This window comes from Elaeis guineensis, chromosome 9 (assembly GCF_000442705.2).
Source record: "Elaeis guineensis isolate ETL-2024a chromosome 9, EG11, whole genome shotgun sequence".
Classification (NCBI taxonomy): Eukaryota; Viridiplantae; Streptophyta; class Magnoliopsida; order Arecales; family Arecaceae; genus Elaeis; species Elaeis guineensis.
The window spans coordinates 922,839-946,060 of NC_026001.2; the positions used below are offsets into that span (position 1 = coordinate 922,839).

Consider the following 23,222-nt stretch of genomic DNA (forward strand, 5'->3'; position numbering starts at 1 on the left):
CTGACCGTCGGATCAAGACCGGGAGCTCTCTGGACCATCCGATCGCGCTCCGGTCCACGGAATAGGGCCGTGGACCGCGAGAAACGCGTGGGAAACGCCCACGCGGTCCACAGGCCGGGCCGTGGACCACCCGATCCATGGTGGACCGGGGCAAGGGCCAGCAGGTCCGCTGGCCTGGGCCGGCCCGCGCGCGCCTGGGCCGCGCGCCAGCCTGGGCCGCGCGCGCCTGGGCCGCACGCCAGCCTGGGCCGCGCGCCCGCCTGGGCCGCGGGCCCCCCCCGCGCGGGCCTGGGTCGCGCGTCCCGCGCGCCGCCGCCCGGCCGCCGGTCGCCGGCGATCCTCCGCCGCCTCGGTTTTCGTGCCATCTTTGAAAGCTCGTATCTCCTCCATCCGAGCTCCGTTTCAGGTGATCTTGGTCTCGTTGGACTCCGTTTTTCGCCGCGAACCTCGCTGTGGGCTCAATATGGGCTGAATCTCGAGGCATCAGATCCTAACAATCTCCACCTCGACTCGATATTCGGCCTCCTCCAAACTCCGAGAGCTTCTGGATCTCCTCGCCCCCATGCCCTGGGGCAATCGCCTGCTGATCATGGATGGGCAAACATGGGAGTCGAGCCAGGCTGCTCGATCCCATCTCCGTCGTATGCTGTGCTCCTCCTGACCTGAGACCTGCTCGGGGCATCATCCTGCGGCAATAGGAATCTTACCTTGCGACGTCGCCTCTCGTCCTCCCGAGTCTCCTGTCTCGTGCCCGATCCGCCTCCTGGAGCTCCACCTCGCTCTGGGCTCCACCTGGCTCCCGATGCTCCACCTCGCACTGGGCTCCCTGCCAGGTAATAATGTCCTCTGCTCCCCTTCTTCCCCTCCAGCACAATCCTATCGCCGCGTAGCACCCTCAGGATTCCTCCACCAGCTACCGTCCTGTAGCCTCTCGAATCCAGTCTGCTAAATGAGATAAGATTCCGCCTGAAATCAGGTATGTATCGGACCTCCCCCAATCTCCTCACTGCACCGTCATGTGTCCTCCAGCTGACCGTCCCAATGCCTCTGATCGCACAGCTCGATCCATCCGGCAGATATACAGTGCTCTCACTGTTCTCCAGGGAGTCAAACTGCTCCTCTCTGCAACACACATGATAGGGGCATGCAGAATCTAATATCCACTGCTGGGAAGAAGTAGATACCTCGTCAGATATCTCAAAGACATCTCCATCTAAATCACTGCCGGCCGTCGCTACAGCAGCCACCGTCCGATTTTTCAGTTGAGGGCAATCTCTGGCTAGATGCCCCAACTCCTCACACCGGTAACACCTGGTTTTGCTCAAGTCCCTCCTGGACTTAGACCGCCCTCGTTGTGATCTCCTGTCGCTCCGTCTACCGCCTCCTGCACCTCCAGAAGCCACCAAAGCTGAGCTATCGACACCTGAGCTCGAAGCTGGGTTCTCCCTCCTGAGAACATCATTCTGGAGTATCGCCGCGGTGACCTCGTCTATCTTGATAGTGCTCTTCCCCACTAGAAAGCAGTCACCAAGGACTCGTATGAAGAAGGAAGCGACGCCAGCAAAACCAGCGCCCTGGTCTTCTCCTCAACGTTCTCGCCAACGCTGAGAAGGTCGGTGAGGATCTTCTGGAAGTGGCTCAAATGCTCCTGCACGCTCTGTCCCTCAGTCATCCGCAGTTGGTAAAACTACCTCCAGAGGAAAAGAGTGTTGGTGAGAGACTTCGCCATGTACAACTCCTCGAGCTTCGACCACAGCACCGTCGGGGAAGTCTCGCTCAGCACATGGATCACCACCTCATCCGCCAGGTACATACGGATGGTACTCACCGCCTGCATCTGTAGCCGTTTCCAATCCCGCACCTCCATGGTGGTCGGTTTCTCATCGCACAAGAGAGCATCGATCAACCCCTGTTGGATGAGTACGTCCTTCATCCTTGCCTGCCACAAGGAGAAATTGCTCTTACCATCAAACTGGTTGATCTCCATCTTGATTGTTCCTGTTTTCTCTATCTTCAGTCTTGCTCACCACCACTGCAATCTGCGTCCTTGTACCGCCTTGCTCTGATACCAATTGTTGGGTGGATGTCTGGTCAGGACACCACCTCCCAAGATCCTTTCAGTACCACGCGATGCAGCAGGAAGAAAGAAGAAACAAAATAAAAGGAAAAACAATCAAAATACGTGGATCAGCCACAAAAGGGCTCGCCTCCACGGGGCATGCAAACTTCACTATGAAAAGAAAATTTTACAAGAGGAGACCTCACCCTCAACCCTTGTACACCCAATTCTCTCTTACCTGAAGTTCCTCTCACAAAAGCTCTCTCTCTCTTGGAGACCCTCCTGAACCCCTGAAGAGCCTGGCGACCGCTGTCCAAGAGCCTCCTGCTCCTTCTCTCACAGCACGTCCGCCTCTCTCTCTTCAATCGGGGTCGTACGGCCTTCGTACGGCGAGAAAACGAACCACTCGTCCCTCTGTTACGTCTCAGAGCCTTTTCAAGGCTTAATCATAGGTTAAAACACGTTTAGAAAGGGATTAGGACTCCTTAACAAGGCCAAGAAACCCTCCTGACCGTCGGATCAAGACCGGGAGCTCTCTGGACCATCCGATCGCGCTCCGGTCCACGGAATAGGGCCGTGGACCGCGAGAAACGCGTGGGAAACGCCCACGCGGTCCACAGGCCGGACCGTGGACCACCCGGTCCACGGTGGACCGGGGCAAGGGCCAGCAGGTCCGCTGGCCTGGGCCGCGCGCCCGCCTGGGCCGCGGGCCCCCCCCGCGCGGGCCTGGGTCGCGCGTCCCACGCGCCGCCGCCTGCGGCCGCGCCGCCGCCGGTCGCCAGCGATCCTCCATCGCCTCGGTTTTCGTGCCATCTTCGAAAGCTCGTATCTCCTCCATCCGAGCTCCGTTTCAGGTGATCTTGGTCTCGTTGGACTCCGTTTTTCGCCGCGAACCTCGCTGTGGGCTCAATGTGGGCTGAATCTCGAGGCGTCAGATCCTAACATTCTATGATCAAATCACATCGAGAATGAAAAACGAAACTCTCATAAGTTGATAGAAAATGACACCAAATCCTAGATGTAAGCATCGACGTAGGATCTCAGTTTAGCATTAACCATCGACTGCTAGCTCCTCGATTTACATGACTAAAATCCACAACTGCCTAATAATTTTGATTCGTACCTATCAGAATGCGACCTAGTGCTCTGATTACATTGGCATAATGATCTAAGAATTTCGATGAAAACTATTTATAGTTCTATTTTTGTACAAAAAGACATCAAGGAGACTCTAATAAATTTCATTGAAAAATTAAAAAAAAAATAGTGCACTATCACTTTCTTGCTTTTCTACTCCTATTATTTTCTCTACTATTTTTGAGACTTCAACTAATTATCCTTGCTGAAAATCTCCCGAGGAGTATGAATTTTTTTTATAAATTTTCTCTGAATTCTGATTTCCAAATAGCATCCTACTCTAACCACGTTATCAGCAATCAGAAACTTGACGGCAACGGCTAGCATTAAGGATGTTCCTTGTATCCAAATCTAAGTAGGAATTTAAGGATAAATTATCTGAAGGTTTGTTACTTGGCAAATGCGAGAGAGATGCATCGGTCCTATGCACTTTGTTATACAGTCACTAACATGCTTATTAAAGTTGTACACGAAACATGGCACATACCAGTTGAGTAGGAATCAAGTTTTTCTCTTTTCAGAAAAAATATTATTGACCCCGCCATCGAGGGGACCCAAACTCAAAAGAACGTGAGAATGTTTTTACATAGTTATTATTTTTTAAAAAATTAATATTTCGATACTGAAAAAAGACAAAAGTTATTTTGCCGGCTATGGGGTTCGAACCCATGCGCACTTTTGTGCAGAAGATCTTAAGTCTTCCCCCTTAACCACTCGGGCAAACCAGCTGCACGATGAGGTAAAGTCTGAGTGTTTTGCCCGAGGTGGTTGGGCTATTTTGGTACGAATTGCCCTAGGGTCTGAAAGCAGCATAATTTTCTTAACCGCATGCATCGGAGGCAAGCGAGAGCTGAGCTCCCCACCCCGTTTGTTTTTCTTCAAGCCCCACGTTGCGGTAAGAAGGCCTCCGATCCTCAAGATCCTTTTTCTCCGCCCAAATCTGTTGAATCCCTCCTCGTCGTCGTAGTCTTGTCCCGGATCAAACACCACCAGACTCCCCCGCCTCCATCTTACTTTCTTGAATCATCCAGATCCGATCCGATCCGATCCGATCTAGGGGTCAGGGTTAGGGTTTCACGTTGTTCGTTAGGAGAGAAGGGAAGGTAACGAGTAGCATACAAGAAAAGAAATCGGAGGATGGCGGAGCACCTGGCGTCGATCTTCGGGACGGAGAAGGACCGGGTGAACTGCCCCTTCTACTTCAAGATCGGGGCGTGCCGGCACGGGGATCGTTGCTCCCGGCTGCACACCCGGCCCAGCATCAGCCCCACCCTCCTCCTCTCCAACATGTACCAGCGGCCTGACATGCTCGCCCCGCCGGGCCCCCAGGCCCAGCAGCCCCCCATGGATCCCCGCAAGATCCAGCACCACTTCGAGGACTTCTACGAGGATCTCTTCCAAGAGCTCTCCAAGTACGGCGACATCGAGAGCCTCAACGTCTGCGACAATCTCGCCGATCACATGGTAATCATCTCATATGTGATGTTCTTTTCTTCTGATTTAACAGTCTTGTGCTTTTCTATCGATCCACCACTTAACTTCAAAAATTTTATAAAGTCACAAATCGCATCAAGGTTAAAACAATAAAGAACAAATTGGACCACGTCTTCCGTGCAACCGGCAAACATGCCTTCTGGATTTGAACCTTCAGTTAATTTGGATCGTGCTCCATCTGATAGGAAGTATGGTCGACCCGGGTTCTGGAGCTAAATCCTTCTGACTCGGACTTTTGCCGGATTTAGGGTTCTACCCAGAATGCATGATGAAAGGCGAGTATTCCGATTCATGAGTGATTTAGGGTGGAGCCCAAATATCCACAGATGGCAGCTATAAGTGTGACACTTATGCAAGCTATTCCTTGGAGTGCAATTAAGTACCTTGCAGAAATCCTGCATCGAGCTCATTTATGAATCGTCTTTTTATTCAGATACAATTAAACCACAAAATCAGTTAGGGATTTTTAGGAGACAAATTCCAAGATTATAGCCCTTCCAATCATTCAATTCCGCCTGTTCTTACCCAATGAATTTTCTCCTCAGTGTTTCCAGTCAGATTGTTGAGTTGTGAGACATCCAATGAGATTGTAATTGTTGTCTTGCAGATGGGGATGATCAAAGATCCATAAAAGGGACATTTCAGTTCATTTCGAGTTGTGCGTACCACCAATTGGGATTTAAATTCTTCCATAGCTAACATTTTGGTATGAAAGCAAGAGCTTGAAAAAAAAATTAGAAAGGATTTATGTGCGCAAAAGTTTGAACAGTGTGGTTCATCCAAGACCTGTTTCCCAATCTTATCAATGTGATTCAATCGATTTTTTAGGCCTGTTGCCCAAGTCTCCTGGTCACTATCCTATCTTCTCAAAGAGGGGTTTCTAGGAAACTGAATGAAATAACAACTATGAAGCATGTTTTAAGAAACATGGAACTCATGTATCCAAATCAACCAATATGGAATCCCACTCAAATGAGAAAGAAAAATTATGTTGCATGCTCTCTCTTTTTTTCCCATGCACCTTGGTCTCACTGCATGCAGAGGGCTAAAAAAAAAGAAACTTCTTAGGGTGAGATCATACCAAAGAATTCTTTTTTGTTATTCTCTCACTTTGAGAGAATAGACAAATAAAAAATAAAACATAGAATTGTCTTGCAAACAAATAGAAAAAAAAAATACCACAATAAAAAATTTATGAGAGTAAACAGATTTAAAAAAAAAAAAAAAGAAATACCAGTTGTATATGGATAAAGAAATATTTAGTTACAATATCTGTGAAATAGATAAATATAAAAAAGTACAAAAATGTCCTTGATCAAATAAAAATCAAATTATTTTTTATTTTTTAAAAAAATATATAATGTAATTTAAAATCTCATAATTTTTATTTTAAAAATTTATATATAATATAATTCAAAATTTCATTTTTTTCCCCCTCAAACATTCATGTGCCCTGATACTATTAATCTATCTTAAGATAAACAACATTCTCTCAATTAGTACCATAAGGATTAAGAAAATCATAAGTATTTAGCTAGATATTAGAACATTTGGTATTGTCATTATTGAAGAAAATCAGTAAAAACATTATCCAGTGATTCAGGAGGCTCGCTCACATAGAATAAGAAATTTATGTCATGCCTTCACATCCATTTAATTTATATATTATTGTTAAGAAGCATATAATGTCTCATTAATGCCAGTCCTGCTGACCTAGGGTTGCAAATAAACACGTTGCTTGTAATATGATCATTATGATGAGTGACTCCTATAAATATTTCTTTATATTAATTAAGTTGAATAATAAAGGTTCTTAATTTTGTTCACATTATTAAGTTCAACATGATCATGCAAAAACATGTTTCCAAGTGTTGAATAAGACAAAAAGAGCTGCTCAGTCTAAGTCAGGCATTCACTCTAAAGGTTCAGTGGTCTTGTTGATATGAGTATCATAAGTATGAGAGATTTATCAGCAGATGGAGTTTTTAGATTCCAGGATGCCACGAAACAGATAGAAAGAAGTATTGAAATGATACAGTTCTTATTATAAAAAATAATAATATAAAGCCTACCATCAGAGTACTCAAGGATTGTTAGAAATAAAGCCAGAAATTAAATGTATGAACATGCAACATATATTAAATCGGCAAATAACAAACAAATAAACAAGTATAGGAATAAATATATAAGATGAGTTTAGAAGTGGCCTGGGATATGGAGGCATGTATGTGAAGTCACTGTTCTGTGTACTTCGAGCCTCTTGTGGTGCACAGATTTCTTGTGTCCCAACTGCTGTTCTGTGTACTTTGAGCCTCTTGTGGTGCACGAATTTCTTGTGCTCCAACTGATCTAGCATGCATGAGCATAGAATGGTGAACTTTGAAATGGCAGCCTCTTGATGTCCGCATACTTTGTTAAAGAGAAAAGCAAAATCTGATACAAAGACACAAGATAATTTGCATTGGTGTGATAATGTATTATGCATTGTGCAATCCATGTATTGGAGGCACATATGGTGCCTATCTATCTATTGAAAGTCATACAGTGGGATCATGTTCCCATTCAGACCAAGTCCAAATAGACCTACCTCTAGTGGAAAAGGCAACCATTCAAAACCCAGCTCAAATGTTAGTATGTCAAATGAACCGAATATTTGAAAAAGTGATTATTGGGAACTACTCCTTTGTTCAAGGTTCATGGTAGTTTGAAAGCAAGATGATTGTGACTTTGGTTTTCACAATCATCTCTCAAAAGTTAAAGAACTACTAAGTTCATATAGCAGCGTGCAATTACTTTAGAAAATTTTGAATTAACAAGTATGAATTTTGATAATATTTTCAAACACATCATCTGCTGCTTATTGCTGCAAATTTTATGTTCTTTTAGGTTGGCAATGTATATGTTCAATTCAGAGAGGAAGAGCATGCTGCTAATGCCCTCCAAAATCTGACCGGAAGATTCTATGCAGGTCTCGCTCTCCATTCTCTCTTCCCTCATGTTATTTGGAATTCATTTCATGTCATGCTATATGTTCATATATTTATATATAGTGATGATGTTTGTTCAACTGAATTGTGTTACAGGACGCCCAATTATTGTTGATTTCTCTCCGGTTACTGATTTTCGTGAGGCCACATGTCGACAATATGAAGAGAACACTTGCAACCGAGGTGGTTACTGTAATTTCATGCACTTAAAGAAGATCAGCAGGTATAACAAGACCAGATTGCAAAGTTCATACCAAATGAAAAAAAAAATGGACCCACATCATTCCTAATGGAGTTTTTAATGTTTTGCATGACCAGAGAGTTGAGGAGGCAGTTATTTGGGAGGTACCGTCGAAGGCACAGCAGGAGCCGCAGCCCCTATAGGCACAGGGGCCATGAAGATCGCCCTCATGGTGGCCGTGGTTATGGTAGGCATAATGATGACAGGGATCGGCACCATGATGAGCGAGGTAGAAGGCCCCGGAGCCGAAGCCCAGGGAGTAGGAGGGTTCGTAGTAGGAGCCCTGGTGGGAGAAGGAATAGGAGCCCAGTTAGGGAAGGTAGTGCTGAAAGGAGAGCCAAAATTGAGCAATGGAATAGGGAAAGGGAGCAGGCAGAATTTGCTAACAAGAACAACCAAAGTAATAGTCATGATGGCAATAGATTAGCTCAGAATGGCGGTCCGTATCCTGACCGGCCACAACAGAATCAATGATACAATAACTTATGCATAAGGTTTGCAGGTTGTTCCTTATTCTTTTTGAAGATTTCATTTTGTTGTGTCATATGTGGAAATTGGGGAGTGGGGAGAAGTCATTGGTCATTTTGAAAAACCACCCAATTTTACCAAATAGCTTACAGCCCATTTTCCACTGTGCAGGTGGTGTGCAGGTTCAATGTCCTGTGCTGTGGGATGTTTTTTAAACCTAAATATGCTTTCTTCTGTTTTTGGTATCTGCTGCCTGACTTTTGGGTGTGCATGAATTGTTTGCTTCATGATCAATCTTTGATGCCCACATGTGGTCAAGCACTGAGAACCATGTCGTTCTTCAAGTTTGCGACTATCACTTGCACATGTTTCTTCTGTCTCTTCTTTTTTTTCTTCTTGTTGGCATTTTGATCTTTTTCCTTCCTAATCGCATGGTAGGAAAAATATAACCATATTCAGGATTTTTTTTAAAAAAAAGAAAAAAGACTTAAGGAAAATGATGGATTACTTGCAATTATTGTGGGCTAGAACTTAAATACATTTCTTGGCTTCGAACCTGTTTCTGCAGAAAGCCTAAGATATTCTACAGAATCTGAATTTGTAATGACTGCAATTTGCTATGAGTGTTGTGGATATAGTGGAGACTGCAGCTTGGGATCCACATTTGCATCTCTGGTTGCTTTGTGCATGCTTGTATGCTTGCTTTCTTATACAGGGTGCTTAAGTGTCACACAAAGTACAGGGGTAGATGGCGAACCTTTTCCTTTTACCTCCTGTTGTTTTCCACTTCGCGCTTAAAACATATGCTTAACATTTTTCAATGAGTTTTGCAGGTCCAGGTATCCCTGCGTCTGTGTCAGCCCCATTTTCATGCAGCTTACATGAAATTTTTGCAGGTCCTTTGTGCGCTTGCCTAAATGAACTTGCAGGACCTGTAGCCAATTCAAAAGCTTTCTTATCAGCCAAAAAGAGACTTTGCTTGTTGCGATGCAGGTAAGGCCATCTTTTCATCAGGACACCTAGTTGCAGTTTCTGCTTTCATGGCGAGCAGAATTGGTTATCTTTGACAGTTTTTTAGGGTTGTTGGGGCATATGTGCTTATATATTCCTGAACAATGATCTCTGTGTTTTCTGAGAAGGTTCTTATGTTTAATTGACCCTGGATATATCTGGTGGTTTTGCTTCCAAGTGCGTGGCTTTCAGGTGCAGCTTCCGCAGTTGTTAATTGTTTGCCATGTGCTGTTTTCTCTGGCTGACTATTCTTCTAAAAGCAATTCCCTCTTTCGTGATCCTTTTCTGAGTGGTGCAATGGGTGTGTATTTTGTTTAATCTAATTAGTCTCAGTATGAGGAGACGGTATGGAATCTGCCTGTGAGAGGTGGAATAATATCCTAGTTTCAAGTTTAAGGGGTTAGAAGTACGAAAAAGTTGATTAGCTTCTGGCCTCAAAACTGCTGAGCATCCAGGGTTTTTCTATGAGCCTTATATGGGGCCTAGATGGTTGGGTTGTTTAGGTACTGAGCTTCCGCTGATTTGCATAAGTTTCAGTCCATGTTAGTATAGAAAGCACGCAACTTTGATGTTGCCATTACATGACAGGAATTTTGAAGGCATGCCTCCTCTTTCTTTCCTTGTGTGCCGAGCACATTCCATCCCAACTCCGCTTTGGGCACATTCAAGCTCGGCTGCCGGAACTTTCAACGACATTTGGATGGCCATATGAAGACGTAAATTCGATAACTGAGGCCAGCCCGGACCCTTTAAGTCCTCTCGTTTTGAGAAACCCAACTATATTTGAGATGGGCCCGTTTTTGCTCAGGATCCAACCGGAGCTTAGACTGGCAATAATAGTATAATTTATTTTCGGGTATATCTCATAAGTAATATACACCCCCATTCTCTTTTATCGCCTCCTTCCCTCCATCCCTCACCATCACAAGCATCGAAACTCCCTCCTTTCCTGCATCCTCTGCTTGGAATAATTCTCAGGTCTGGGCAGGCCACAGACCTAGAAGCGATGCTCACAGCCGCCGGTCTTGCGCAGGCTGCAAAACCAGCTTAGCTTGCCCAAAAATCTTCTCAAAATCATAATGATAGGGTTAGAACTTTCTTCTCCAAAAGCAAAAACCAGCTCAATATCTCCAAGAGTTGGACTTGCATCAATTAAATTCAATAAAAAGCCAGCAGCTAGCATCGTTTACAATATCGTACTCAAAAAGGATTAGGGGTAGGTTGACTTATATCGTCTACAGGGCATGCTATCCTATGCTGTCTGGAGGTCAAGTTGATTAGAAAGAGAACAAATGGCCAGTCTTGGGAGATGATTAGGGTCATTGACCGGTGTCTTTCTTGAGTGCGATCTATTGGAGCATAGTTGACGGGATGATCTCCACTTGAGAGGTAGATTGGCTTACATCATCCATCAAATTTAACTTTTAAGAAACAGCTTGATCTTTATAGACGAGATGGTTCCTGCACATCGAGTGTTAGAGAGAACGATTTGTCTAATTGTGGAGTGCAGCCATTTTGATGTTGCTAGCCCATTCTTTGATGCTCCTGTTCACTAGGATTTTCTTGTTGCTCCTGTAGCAATCTAGATGATCATTTTCAGGAAGTCTCCTCATTTCGGATTTATCAAGATAAATTTTGATGGCAGTATCAAAGATTGAAGGGATGGTGCGGAGTTTATTATCCAGGGCTCGAATGTCAGTCTGTTGGCAACTGAAAGTTTTCAACTTTTCGAGCTTTCAGTTTCAGGAGTTGAGCTTCGTACTGTCTGGATGGATATCCTTTTATCAGACAAGAACTATGGATGGGGAGAATGTTCGTCGAGGATGACCTACCACCATCATTGGATGGATCCGTGATAGTATGAGGCAACTAGAAATTTATCAACTTCTCTCTTATATCTGGATCGCGCTTCGTCTTCTAGCTGCAGTGATGATGCAGTATGTCTATTGGGAGGCGAACAGCGCAGTAGATTAGATTGCATCATTTGTTGGAGAGCACTTTGAAAACTGAGATTGGCAACATGATGCAATATCCCGTCAGTTCTGTAGTAATTTTTGTATTCTGGTTTTCTAGACTACTCTCACACTAGAGTGGTGTGATCGCCTGTATGTACAAAAAAAAAAAAAAAATAGAGATAATTCCTTTATAGTCATTAGCTAGATCTTGGATCTAAAAGGAGTCCATTCTATTCATTAGCTCTTGCATGATATCTAGGGTGCCTTGGAGGAGTATGTCTCGTAAGGGTCAAATATATTTATCGAGAAGCCAACAGGACAGCGAATTGGATTGCCTCTTTTATAGCAAAGCACTTAGGAAGTATTCTATAGACTGACCATTCATCTGTTCTAATCGGATTACATGATATGTTATTTTCTGATTTTACTGGATGCATTTGTGAACTTTTTGCCTTATTAAAAAAAAATAAATTACAAAAATCTCCTGAGGTTTGTGTTTATTATATTTACACACATTATTTTTCAAAGCCTATACTTATACCCATGAAATATAATGGTATTATTCAAATTATTTTAAAAATATAAAATGATCAAATTGCCATCCCTAATAAATCAATAAAAAAATCTATCTAAATCTCTTTTCATCATCTTCCTCCCCCTTTCCCCATTTCCTCCTTCACCATCGCCACGATGCAACCACTGCCGCCCTCCATTTCCATTCCTGCCACCTCCTTTCGATCTCCCTCCCTTCCACAACCATCCAACTGCGGAGGAGGAGATGAAGAGGGAAGAGGTGGAGAGGAAGGAGCTGCAGTAGCGATAGGAGCCATGGTGGCACCGATGGAGGGGGTAGGCCTGGAGGAGGATGTATGCGGGAGGCTCATGGCAGGGGTTTCCAATCCAGGATGTGGGAACGCCATAGCACAAATGCAAAAAAAACACCCTGAAAAAAAAAAACAAAGGAAAAGCCAAAGGAAAGTATCGAAAAAATCAAGAAAACAGAGGAAATAGCAAAAAAATTAAAAGGCAAGGCCTTGTCCCACATAGATTCATTTTTTTTCCCTTTTCACTTCTTTCCATTGAAAGAGAGCACCTGAGAGAGGTCGAAGGGGTTTCTTAGATTCCGATTAGGTTTTTTCTAAATGAATTTTGTGTAAATTGTGATGGTGTGAGCGACAAAGAGCGGCGACAAAGATGTTGAAGACAGTGGCACCGAGTAGGACCTCATGGTGGCCAATAAAGGTGGCAAAGGGGCGATGAAGAGGGTTTTGATCTCTATTCTTGACAATCGAGGTGTTCAACACAATGAAGATGGAAAGAGGGTTCTGGTGCATGATACTGGTAGAGTCGAAATGATCCTCACCAACACTTATGCTAATGACGAGGAGCTCATTACCGACACTCACCTCCTTCCTGCCTCTCAATCGGCAAAAAGATCGACAATGCCATCACAATGTATATGTTATCTGAGATGAGTTTGACGACGAGCATCCTATTTAGGGGGATGAAGGTGGGGGTGTGGCTATCGCTGGTGGTGATATTGTTCTTATTGCAAGAGCCAAATTGCATTAACGCCAAAAATCCTACAACCAAATGAACCAATGCAATGGTGCCCATGGGGTTGCCGATGGAGTCATGATGGGTAGATTTTAGCATCCAGGACCTCTTTGTCGTGTCCCCATGTCAGCGGCCTTGCCACCCTTGCCATCAACCACTCTATCCTCATGACCACCATCTACTCCACCTACCCCAACAGCAATGGCTTCCTCAATGTCCCCATCGACAAAGCTGCCACCTCCTTCTGAGTACAGCGTCGGCCACATGGGCCCCCACACATCATGAAGCCCTCCACTACCAATCTCCTCTCGAACTTTGGTGGTCTGGATGATGATGAGACCCCACCTCCTCCCTATCTTGTCCGCCCCACCAAGCATGGCAACTCATCGTCCAATGATTTCTCCGACCTAATGGGATTGTATTTAATTCTTTGTTTGAGATTATTTTAATCATTTCAAAAAATTATAATAACTTGATAGATAGATCCAACTTAACATTAACGGATTGTCTAATAATATGAATTAGCCTATAAGATTGATTAAAACTTTAAGGATGTAAATGTAGGTTTTAGAAACTACTGGATGACCTATAATTTCAATCTATTATCAGAAAGATTTTTGTAAAAAAAAAAAAGAAAAAAAAGGAACGAGGAGGAGGAGGAGGAGGTTGCCACTTCATGCCTACCACTGCCTCTTCCATCATTGCCTACAAGCATTTTCGCGACAAAAGTTCTGGAGAAAAACAGAGAAGGTGAACCTTAAAAATACAAATGTAATGTTTATGTACTTGGAACATGGCTTGCAACTCACTGATCCACAGGATACAGGTCCTTGCTGCTAGTCGCCATCTGCAGGTGCTTTCCCAACTTGTTTAGCTGGGAGGGGAGTTAAAGTATGACCTTTCTCACCTGTAAATAAAATTCAACGACATGATAGCAGCATTACCAAAATTATTTAAAAAAAAAACAACTATCCACATTTTTTTGATCCATAGAATGATTCTCCAGATAATGATTGCAATTATTATATGAACAAAAAAAAAATTGTAAATTATCAAAAAAATATGTTACGTACTTGTCAACCATTCCCGACTAAATTAACAATCATAGATTAAAAAGTATGGTAGTATGTGTTGGCTGCGGTGCAGGTGCAGGTGCTTTAACCACTGTCGCAATTCTCACCACTCCTATAATCATTATTTCTAGTCAAAATTTTTATTTTGGACAACATATTTCTAACTTTTAAAATATCCTAGTTCTTTTACAACATTTGAGACGAAAGTGTACATTTCTTCCAAATACACCTCTAGGTCTATCTGAACCGTTCCAAGCACCCAACTTGTTTCTCCAGTTTACAACAAGTGCAGACCTATGAGCATGCAACCATAGGAGCTTTCACATGACCATGTATTGACATGAAGATTGAGGAGTATTAAGCTGGAACACGAACCTGTTTTCTCAATTTTGGCCTTCTTCTCTGAACAAGATGTTTTTGGCACAGACTTTCAGCATGGTCTCCTCTTGCCAGTTTCAGCCTACACAGTGAATTGCCAATTGAATAATATCCACAGAAACATTACCAAACTAGTACTGGTTAAAAAAAAGGATCGAGTCTAATTACCTTCTTGGGTGTAGCTTCATCTGCCTCTTCTGAATCCTCATCTTCATCTTCATCATCACTGTCACATAGAGTTTCAGCCATGTCCTAAATCAAAAACATACATGCCATTAAGCTGCCATCAGTAAAGAAATTACTTTTGTAGAAAGGCCATCTAGGAATAACATAATAATCAATGACTGATTTTTTTGGTTTTTCCAACTCAAAAATATAAACTTGAGTGCTCAGAAGTTCCAACTCTTCCTTGATGTGTCTAAAGAACCAAGGGAACATATTTGACATTGATTATATTACTCAAATGATGGCCCACGAGTATAATAAAGGAATCAGGAACATGAATTGGACAAAGGCAGATGTTGATTGATAAGAAAGGAGAATGTAAAACTGCTTACAACCTCATCTTCATTAGATACTTCTTCAGAATCATCTTCCTCGTCATCATCCTCCTCATCTGCCTTTGGTTTATCAGCCTTTATTGATTCTTCCCTCTTGGTCTTGGGTTTAGCAGATGAAGCAGCACCCTTGTTGCCAGCAGTAGCCTTTCTCGTCGCAGGCTTGCCCTTCTCATCCTTCACAATGAGCTTGCCTGATTGTAACAACTGTAATGCATGTGAAAACTATAAACCAAAGGACTGAGAAGCAAGTAGGTAAAAATGCAGAAGCCAAAATCTAATATGAAGCAAAAGAAGTGGAGATTAGTGCAATCATTTAGACAAATAAGGTTGCTAATAAAGCATGGACATCAATATAAAACTTATTTATTGCAACTACAAGAACGTTATGAAAAGGAAGTTCTGAATGGAAAGTCTATTTCATTTTCAGTGAGGTCATTAAGATATCAAGAGGAGCAAATAGCTTAACAAGAAAAGGAAATGTTTCTTGGGCTCCAGGCATGCAACTGCACATGCAAATCCTGCCAATTTAGTGCTTCTCTTCAAGTAGGAAGCTGACATAGCCTTACCCATCACATACCTGCCAGGCTGCACAAATATAAGTATCACATGAGAAGTGTCACTAGAGGAGTAACATTACTGGAGTCCAGTTAATGATACACCAAAAATAAGCATTGAAGGTGTTGCCGAATTCAGCAAGTAAATCAGATGGACCACAAAGCTCCCAGAACCCAACTGAATGTGAAATATTGAACTGTATTTCAAACTTTCCACTTGGCTAGGGGCCACTCATAGAACCAGGCACATGATAAATTGAGGACCCATTTGGCATTGCTTCTGTTTTCTGTTTTTGTTTTAAAAAAACCAAGAACAAAAATGAATAAGATTGAACAACATGTACAATTAAAACTCTCTTTTTTTAAAAAAGAAATGTTTGTAAAATCTTTAGAGCTCTTGGTAGCAAAGATTTATTACTTTCAAAAAGAGTGATTTAAAAACAAGGGTTGGAAGAAGTTTCATGCAAACATTATCATCACCACCAATCTTCCTGTGATATTTCACTATCATAAAAAAACAAAAACATAAAAACAACAACTTGATCGAATAGGCCTCAAAATACAGGCAACTCAAACAATAAAAGTTAGAACAATAGTATTACAGTCATAGGTTGATTAAATGGATACTCGAGATATGACATGATACCTAGTCAATGAAGCACTGGTACTCCTATTTCAGGTGTGTACCAGCACCGGATATGTTTTCGGTGCGGCATCAGTACTCCTATCTTTGTATTCTTGAGATTGCAAGTTTGCCTCTTGATGAACCAGATGTGGAGAAGAAACTTTTTGCCGATGATGTAGAGAATGAAATAGCTGAAACTATTATCACTTGATTATCAAGACTTACTGTTTTCATTTTTTCTACTTATTTAGACTGCTAGTTTTTTTTTCGTTGATTGCATGTGTTTGTTTTTTATGATGATACTTATAACTTTAGTTGAGATTTGAGAACTTAATTTTATTAAAATTCGAATATTATATATATGATTCAATTTTTTCATATATTTTTATTAATATTGAAATATTATATATATTCAAATATTAATAAAAATATAAAATATCTAGCCATACCTGAATCATGATTTTTTCAATTTTTACCGTATCAGCGTATTCGTACCATAAAATACCTGTACCGCATACCGATATCTATGCTTTCTAGTACCTAGTGTACAAACTGGACTATAAGCCCAAAAGAATAAGTTTAAAAAGTTAAGACCATCTTTTTTCATAAAATGGACCTCTTCATGGGAAAAGGGGGAAGGCACGCTGCTAAATTATGTTAACAGATGACATCAACAGTGTTTCAAAAGATCATCGAAGTATGCAGCCAGTGGACTGCATCGTGCATGTATGATATGCAGGTGCATATATGGTGTGCTGGCTACAAATGCAGTTACTATTTTATAACTATTACAAATAATACAATATATTTAATATTAAAGACATAAATTATGATGGTAATTTTTTGGATAACCAATAGCAATATTAACATAATAGCAAACTAATAATTAGCACTTGCCACTTGGTACTTCATGCCTCATATGCTTTATGCCTAATGGCAATAGTCATGACATATTTAACACACTAAAGTTATTAATACTTGTATCAGGCACATCTGAAACCCATATTAAACCTAAGTACCTAACCATAAACTCGAACCTGCTTCATCCACATGGGCTCCCATAAAAGTAGATAGCACATGTGGCCTATAATGCTAGACGAGCTACATAAGCAGTTATGGTATGCCAAGAGAGCTGTATATGTGGCCATAATGTTAGTGGACCACCTCTTCGGCACATATGCAGTATGATTGCATAATAACCACATATAGGATGTTTAATATGGGGGCCCTAGGATCAAGGATAATCTGGGCGGAAGTGACAAGATAATGGCATTTAGTTGCACCCCGGTGATCCTACATGGCAGTGATCTTGGATCACCCCTACCCCTCAAATTACTACCCAACTTGGTGATTGTAAACCGATCCTTGAGGATGGGTACCTACGATCATCCTAGCGCAATAATTTTGGACCAAAATATGATGACCAAAATGCTCTTCGTAATTGCCATGCATCTTTCGTGACAGATTCCAAATGATGATGTCCCCACGCAAACGAAGGAAAGGTGAGCTAGAGTTTTCAAGCTATGCTCTCCACATAAGAGAAGCAACTCCATCCTCTCCATGCAAGAGAAGGAACTCAAAGGAAGAGGAAGGAAATCAAGGGAAGAGGAAGGAGCCACTAAAAGTTTAGAGTCTATGACAAAACGTTAGGGACACCATAAGAATTAGCATATTTGCTTACATTCTTAATTCATGGGAATTGAGAATAGATAAAAAAAATTCCTGGCACATGTCAGGGGTATTTGTGGTATGATATGTTCAATGGGCTTGGATTCCCATGGCACCACACAGATTATTCATGGATTCCCAGAGACCTTTAATCATCGAAACATGGCATGCCTAATGCAATGATCTTAGAGCATTGGAGATCATATTACACCAAGATGAGAATCACTGATAATCTTAGAACACTGTGGTACTCCCATCTAGGTCACCAAATGCCCCCATATAGGCAATAGGGCACAGTCAAGGGACTACATTCATGTATGTAGTGGCATGCACTGCATTTGAAAACACTTGATAACAAGCACGGGCCTAATGAAACACTTTAGGGTACACACTTGATCATTATTGCAAAAGAACCACAAATAAAAGTAAGAAATTCTAGACAACAATTGATCATTATCTCATTGTCAGTCTTTGATGTTATATCTTAAAATGTTTCAAACCAATCTTTTTTGCATCCTCAACCAGTATTCTACACCGATCCTATCAAACTTATTTTCCTCAAGGCATTTTCCTTAACGATCAGAACAGCAATAACTATCTGACAAAATGAGCCTTCACCAATGAATACTAAAACTGAACCGCTAATCCTATCCATATGACAAAAAAGCTCTGCTCTCAGCTCTTGTTTGGATTGGAAAAAATGGTTTCTCACATGGACCTTCCTAAGAGTCCTAGTTTGTCCATGAACCAGATGTTCTGCATCAGTCCTATCAGATTAATTATGCTTGCTTAAAGTAAGTGTTCTGACAACTCCAACAACATTAACCATCTAAAGAAACAATGGTTCACCAGCAGATGCTAATGAACTGATAATAGTGTCAAGTTAATACATGACCACTGCAAGTATAAACAATGATATGAATGCAGACCTAGCAATTCAACAAGCCCTGTAGAATCATATCGTCACAAATTACACCTAAAAAGGTAAACATATCATTTCATATAGGCACTGCAAAATTACTTCTTATCACATGGAGTTTCAAAACATAAATAGATAATAATCGCATTTAATATCCAAAAATCATACCATTTGTTTTTTGGCCAATTTACAGGTCATCTTCAGAATCAGATTCACTATCTGCAAATATTATTGGAAAGGAAAATTCATTGGGTCAAGTAAGTAGGTTGTTACATTTTTTGCAAGCAGAGGAAGTCGGGGTGGCACGGCTATTGGGAGATTACCTTAAAATTCATAATCAGAGGTGATCCATGGAACAAGAAGATGAGGTCAACGAAATCAAGATAATGATATTTTAAAATATAACAGATAAAATGATCGAGCATAGTACTTCCGAAACAAAGGACACTTAGAAGGATATCCAAAAGTATCATGCACAACGGTCTTGTATCCACAGAAATATACACCGACATTCTTGGAGCCGTGAGACAGTTCAAATTGTTTCTCGAATACCAGGTCGTATGAGATCTGGGCACACTTCTCTGCAGAAAGATTTCCAAGCACTGGCTTCTGATCATCGAACTTCACAAAGATAGGCACTTCTTCAGCTCCCTCGTCCTTCTTAGATTCCCCAAGCGATGCCTAGATTTAATCAAGAAGCACCTGAGTTAAAGGATTCTTCAATGTAAGGTCATAAAAAAAGAAACGCATCACCGCAGCAGCACCAACAACCTAAGTCGGATGCAATTATTTGAGATCCCCAGGATCGCGCTCGACGGTTTCTCCAGGTTCGACTGCCGCTCCTGAAAATTGCAGCAGATAAATTAATTAGAGAAGAATCGTCAAGGAAAAGCCAAAGAGGAGCGGAGGATATAACGTGGCTGCAGATAAGCGTATGGAAAGAATTAGGAACAATACTTCCCGATTCATAGGCACGTCTAAAGAAGGCTCGAAAGATGAGGCGAATTTCCTCAAACAAGTAAAACCCCTGAAACAATTGCAGGGCCCCAGAAAGACCATGTTTCAGAATAAAGCACTCGTGCTTGGTAACGAGCAAAACAGCAAACCGAAGAAATCCATATAAAAATCAATACACCGTCGAATTGATGATAGCATGAGCCGGACACCGCCAGAGGTAAAACTGAGATCGATCCGCGAGCGCAAACCACGGAGAGAATCCCACATGGAAACAAAACGCACCGACGCTAAACAATTATCGGAACAATAATAACGGCAACAGGTCATTGCAGCATAATCAACAAAATGCAGTAACAATGATGATGACATAAAACAAAGGACGCCGGCGTTTGATACGATCGACGACAAGCTCATGCTCGTGGACGCGTGGGTGGGCCGTGAACGGGGGAAAAAAATGGCGTAGAGGAGAGCACTTACCCTGGAACTCCATGCATATATATTTTTTTTGGGAGGGGGTGGTAAGAGGGTGGGGGTCGAGAGTGGAGGGGGTTTGGACCGGGGCTGCGGAGAGAGAGAGGAGCGGAAGGGGCCGACGAAGAAAGGGGATTGGATTTGTCATTTGAGAGCAAGCTACGGTTTGGAGCGCCATCTCAACTAGAAGATATGAGCCTTCCGTTGCGTGCGCTCCATTTCGTATGCCTTCCAGCACTCCTGCTGCGTGATCTCCACCTCCTTCTATCTGAATCGGATCCGGAGGCGGAAACCTCTTCCAAACAGTTGTCGGGAGGCGGATTGCTAGACTTGCAAGGACCAGCCAATCTACGCCCCGCTGAACTAAATTGAATGCGAGACCCATCTCAACTGAAATTTATCTACATGGATCGATGCATATTGCATCATAGGCCCGATAGGCTGCATTAACTTGAGGGGGTATTTGAATGGAATAATTAAGATTTAAAATGAGAATCAAAATGTATGACTCTCATTTCAATTATTTAGTTGGAAAAAATCTCATTTCGATTTCTATTTCAGAAAGGAACAAGAATGATCCATTTCTTAAGTAATCAAATTCGGACTCATCCCAACTGAGTCAAAATCTCATTCCCATAGAATGAAATGGATATAAAAAAAAAAATCATCTCCGGCCCGAGCACAGAGCCTCTCTCGTCGTCAGATCGGCTTCCCCACCTCCTTCGCCGACCTCGTCGTCAAGAACCGTGACCACCTCAAGAAGCCTTCCTGCAAGAAGACCCCCTCCCCCTTCCTAGGACTCCGACCACCGTCGCCGACGACGATCCCAGCCCTCTTCCCGTAGTTCATAGATCCAGGACTGGCCACGATGGAGTCTTGAAAAAAGCCCGATGGAGATGTGGGGATGGGGAGCGGCGCCAGCAGTGGCCCCGGCACCATGCTGGAGCTCGATGACGAGCCACCACACGGCCTTGCTCATCTGCGGTGGTGGAGGTTGAGGTGGGAGGAGGAAGAGGAGGAAAAGGAGGGATCGGCGGCGGTGGAGAGCTTGACGAGTTCAGTGGAGATGGAACGGGCAAGGTCGAAGGGGTCATCAGAGGCCTCAAAGGCGGCGCCAGTGAATTGGGAGGAGAAGGATTGGGCAGCTGCGATAAAGAGGGGAGGATGCGGCGGTGGAGAAGGGGAAGAAGGTAGAAAACGACGGAGGATGGGGCGGAGAAGGGACAGGTGCGGCAACGGTCTCCATATTTTACAATCTCTCTTCTGAGATCAAGAATTAGGAGCAAAGGGTTTAGAAATGATAGCATGCTACGATTATTGAAAAACGACTACAACCCTAAAATCCTAAATTGGCTAACCCTAATTAGTTGAGACATTCGGCCTAGCATGCATCCTGCACTGCTTTCTAATCATTTAAAGTTAATATTATATAATTTTGATATATTAAATATAATACAAAATAAATCAATTATTATTGTAATATATATAATCATTATATTTTTTTATAAAATAATATTTTTATGATAAAATAATATTTGCTATCTATATTTTTTAATAATAATTTTTTAAAAAATTAAAAATATTATTATTATATTTAATTTTTATTTAATATTAATTTTTAAAATAATTAATTTTTAAAAATTTTAGTTAAGAATAAAAATAAAAATTTCAGTTGATTCCGATTCCTATCTTAATATGAACCAAACAACAACAATGAGAATCATCTATTCTGATTCAGATTTCGATCATGGATCAAATATTTTGAAGAATTTGATCATTTCGATTTTAATTTTAATATATTTTAATTTTTATTTTGATTTTAATTCTGATTGTGAATCAAACATCTTTCAATGAATCAAAAGTATTCATGCTCGAATTTATGAATATACAAGACCCAAATAGCTGACTCATACCGGTCATCTTTTTAATCTTCATGATTCCCTTGATCTTGCATTCGGAATCCACATCAAATATAATTATGATAAGCATCATCATGACTGGTTACATGTCTGGTTGAAAAGAGCTATTTCATTAATTGTTTACATCATAATGCTGAAACAACTATGGATTGTTATGGCCATTGCACTAAATTTTTAGTAGAAGAAGCAACGAGAATAAATTTATATTAAGTATTATTTCGTTATAATAATTTTCATTAATTACTGCAGTAGCATTTGTCACATCGCGCAGCATCTCATGAGTGCTCGATTAAAATTATCCGCGGCATAAATTTGTGCACCATTCCATGAAACAAAAATAACATTAGATCTCGCATCACCACCATCTTTATGATATTAATATAAATTTTACCTGACATTGATTTTACCTGACATCATTTCAAAAAATTAGGGAGTCTTAGTTCCAAACCGGGATATTACAAAATATATATATATATATATATTTAAATAAAAAATTATATATTTTCTCACTCAAATTATTCTATCAAATAAATTTATGATGATTAAATTAGATATAAAAAAAAATTATGATAAGATCCGTTGATTTTTTTTTTAATCTTAAATTAGTTCGACCCCTTTGAACAGTTTATTTTTTGAATTAGAATCTATATTTGTAATTCTTAATTTATTTTATTTATTAATAAATTTGAGACTATTCTTTTTTAAACTACTAGAGGTCTTAGATAAAGATATTCGCAATCATCGAATTTTTTTATTATTTGCTCTCAAATCTTAACAAATTTTTTTTATACAGCGATCCAAATGCATTTGCTTCATGGGCTCAAAGTTTCTGAGGGTCTTAAAATATCTTATATTTTTTATGCAAATAATTATGTATTAGTGGCCCGTGCTTCTTTAAGAGATACGATTGTCCTGTTAGCTGTATTAAATGCTTATACTAATTCGGATCAATTTATTAATAGTACTAAATCTTATGTTATTTTTTTATTAGATACGGATCGTGAGGTCAGATATCAGATAAGAGAGTTGCTACATATTACAGAAAAAAAAAATGAATTGGCAATATTTAGGAGTTTCATTGTCGGGTAAGACATCTATTGCTGATTATCAATTTTTTCTTACAAAAATCTCTAATAAGATGGCTGCATGGAATTGGCGTGTGTTATCTCTTGCGGGAAGGATGTGGCTG

The 23,222-nt window shown here is 41.3% G+C and overlaps 2 protein-coding genes and 1 non-coding gene across 16 annotated transcripts; 1 reads left to right on the forward strand and 2 right to left on the reverse strand.

Annotated features, from left to right (window-relative positions):
• Window positions 1-3,841: 3,841 nt before the first annotated feature.
• On the reverse strand, window positions 3,842-3,924 carry TRNAL-UAA (transfer RNA leucine (anticodon UAA)). Its single transcript has one exon. It is a non-coding gene; the product is annotated as a tRNA-Leu (tRNA).
• Window positions 3,925-3,975: 51 nt separating this feature from the next.
• LOC105059114 (splicing factor U2af small subunit B) lies at window positions 3,976-9,677 on the forward strand. Of its 4 annotated transcripts, none has more exons than XM_010942347.4 (5): window positions 3,976-4,660; window positions 7,577-7,658; window positions 7,774-7,900; window positions 7,996-8,420; window positions 8,558-9,677. In XM_010942347.4, exons 1-4 carry the CDS (start codon window positions 4,334-4,336, stop codon window positions 8,390-8,392), a joined length of 933 nt encoding a protein of 310 aa, XP_010940649.1. In that variant the 5' UTR covers window positions 3,976-4,333; the 3' UTR covers window positions 8,393-8,420; window positions 8,558-9,677. The 4 variants fall into 4 exon arrangements, with proteins under 4 accessions (XP_010940649.1, XP_010940642.1, XP_010940656.1 ...); XM_010942340.4 differs by having other exon boundaries at window positions 7,996-8,412; XM_010942354.4 differs by having other exon boundaries at window positions 3,977-4,660; window positions 9,283-9,677.
• Window positions 9,678-13,491: 3,814 nt separating this feature from the next.
• LOC105059083 (uncharacterized) lies at window positions 13,492-21,394 on the reverse strand. 11 transcript variants are annotated; one of them, XM_010942273.4, is made up of 10 exons: window positions 20,121-21,390; window positions 19,820-19,930; window positions 19,458-19,713; window positions 19,010-19,367; window positions 18,855-18,905; window positions 14,918-15,124; window positions 14,529-14,612; window positions 14,358-14,442; window positions 13,719-13,816; window positions 13,492-13,640 (listed from the first exon to the last, which is right to left on the reverse strand). In XM_010942273.4, the coding sequence occupies exons 4-8, from the start codon at window positions 19,301-19,303 to the stop codon at window positions 14,413-14,415; spliced, it is 666 nt and encodes a 221-aa protein (XP_010940575.1). In that variant the 5' UTR covers window positions 19,304-19,367; window positions 19,458-19,713; window positions 19,820-19,930; window positions 20,121-21,390; the 3' UTR covers window positions 13,492-13,640; window positions 13,719-13,816; window positions 14,358-14,412. The 11 variants fall into 11 exon arrangements, with proteins under 11 accessions (XP_010940575.1, XP_073099249.1, XP_029116098.1 ...); XM_073243148.1 differs by adding an exon at window positions 15,387-15,505 and having other exon boundaries at window positions 13,492-13,816; XM_010942310.4 differs by having other exon boundaries at window positions 13,583-13,816; window positions 19,010-19,029; window positions 19,147-19,367; window positions 20,121-21,388.
• Between the last annotated feature and the right edge of the window lie 1,828 nt (window positions 21,395-23,222).

Bases quoted from the DNA above. Each gene is read 5' to 3' on its own strand.
- LOC105059114 (XM_010942347.4), top strand. From the start codon at position 4,334: ATGGCGGAGCACCTGGCGTCGATCTTCGGGACGGAGAAGGACCGGGTG. The intron at 4,661-7,576 runs GTAATCATCTCA...ATGTTCTTTTAG, and splicing joins ACAATCTCGCCGATCACATG to GTTGGCAATGTATATGTTCA. The intron at 7,659-7,773 runs GTCTCGCTCTCC...ATTGTGTTACAG, and splicing joins GACCGGAAGATTCTATGCAG to GACGCCCAATTATTGTTGAT.
- LOC105059083 (XM_019846741.3), bottom strand. From the start codon at position 19,303: ATGATCAGAAGCCAGTGCTTGGAAATCTTTCTGCAGAGAAGTGTGCCC. The intron at 18,906-19,009 runs GTAATCTCCCAA...TAATATTTGCAG, and splicing joins CTCTGATTATGAATTTTAAG to ATAGTGAATCTGATTCTGAA. The intron at 14,443-14,528 runs GTAATTAGACTC...TTCACTGTGTAG, and splicing joins ATGAAGCTACACCCAAGAAG to GCTGAAACTGGCAAGAGGAG.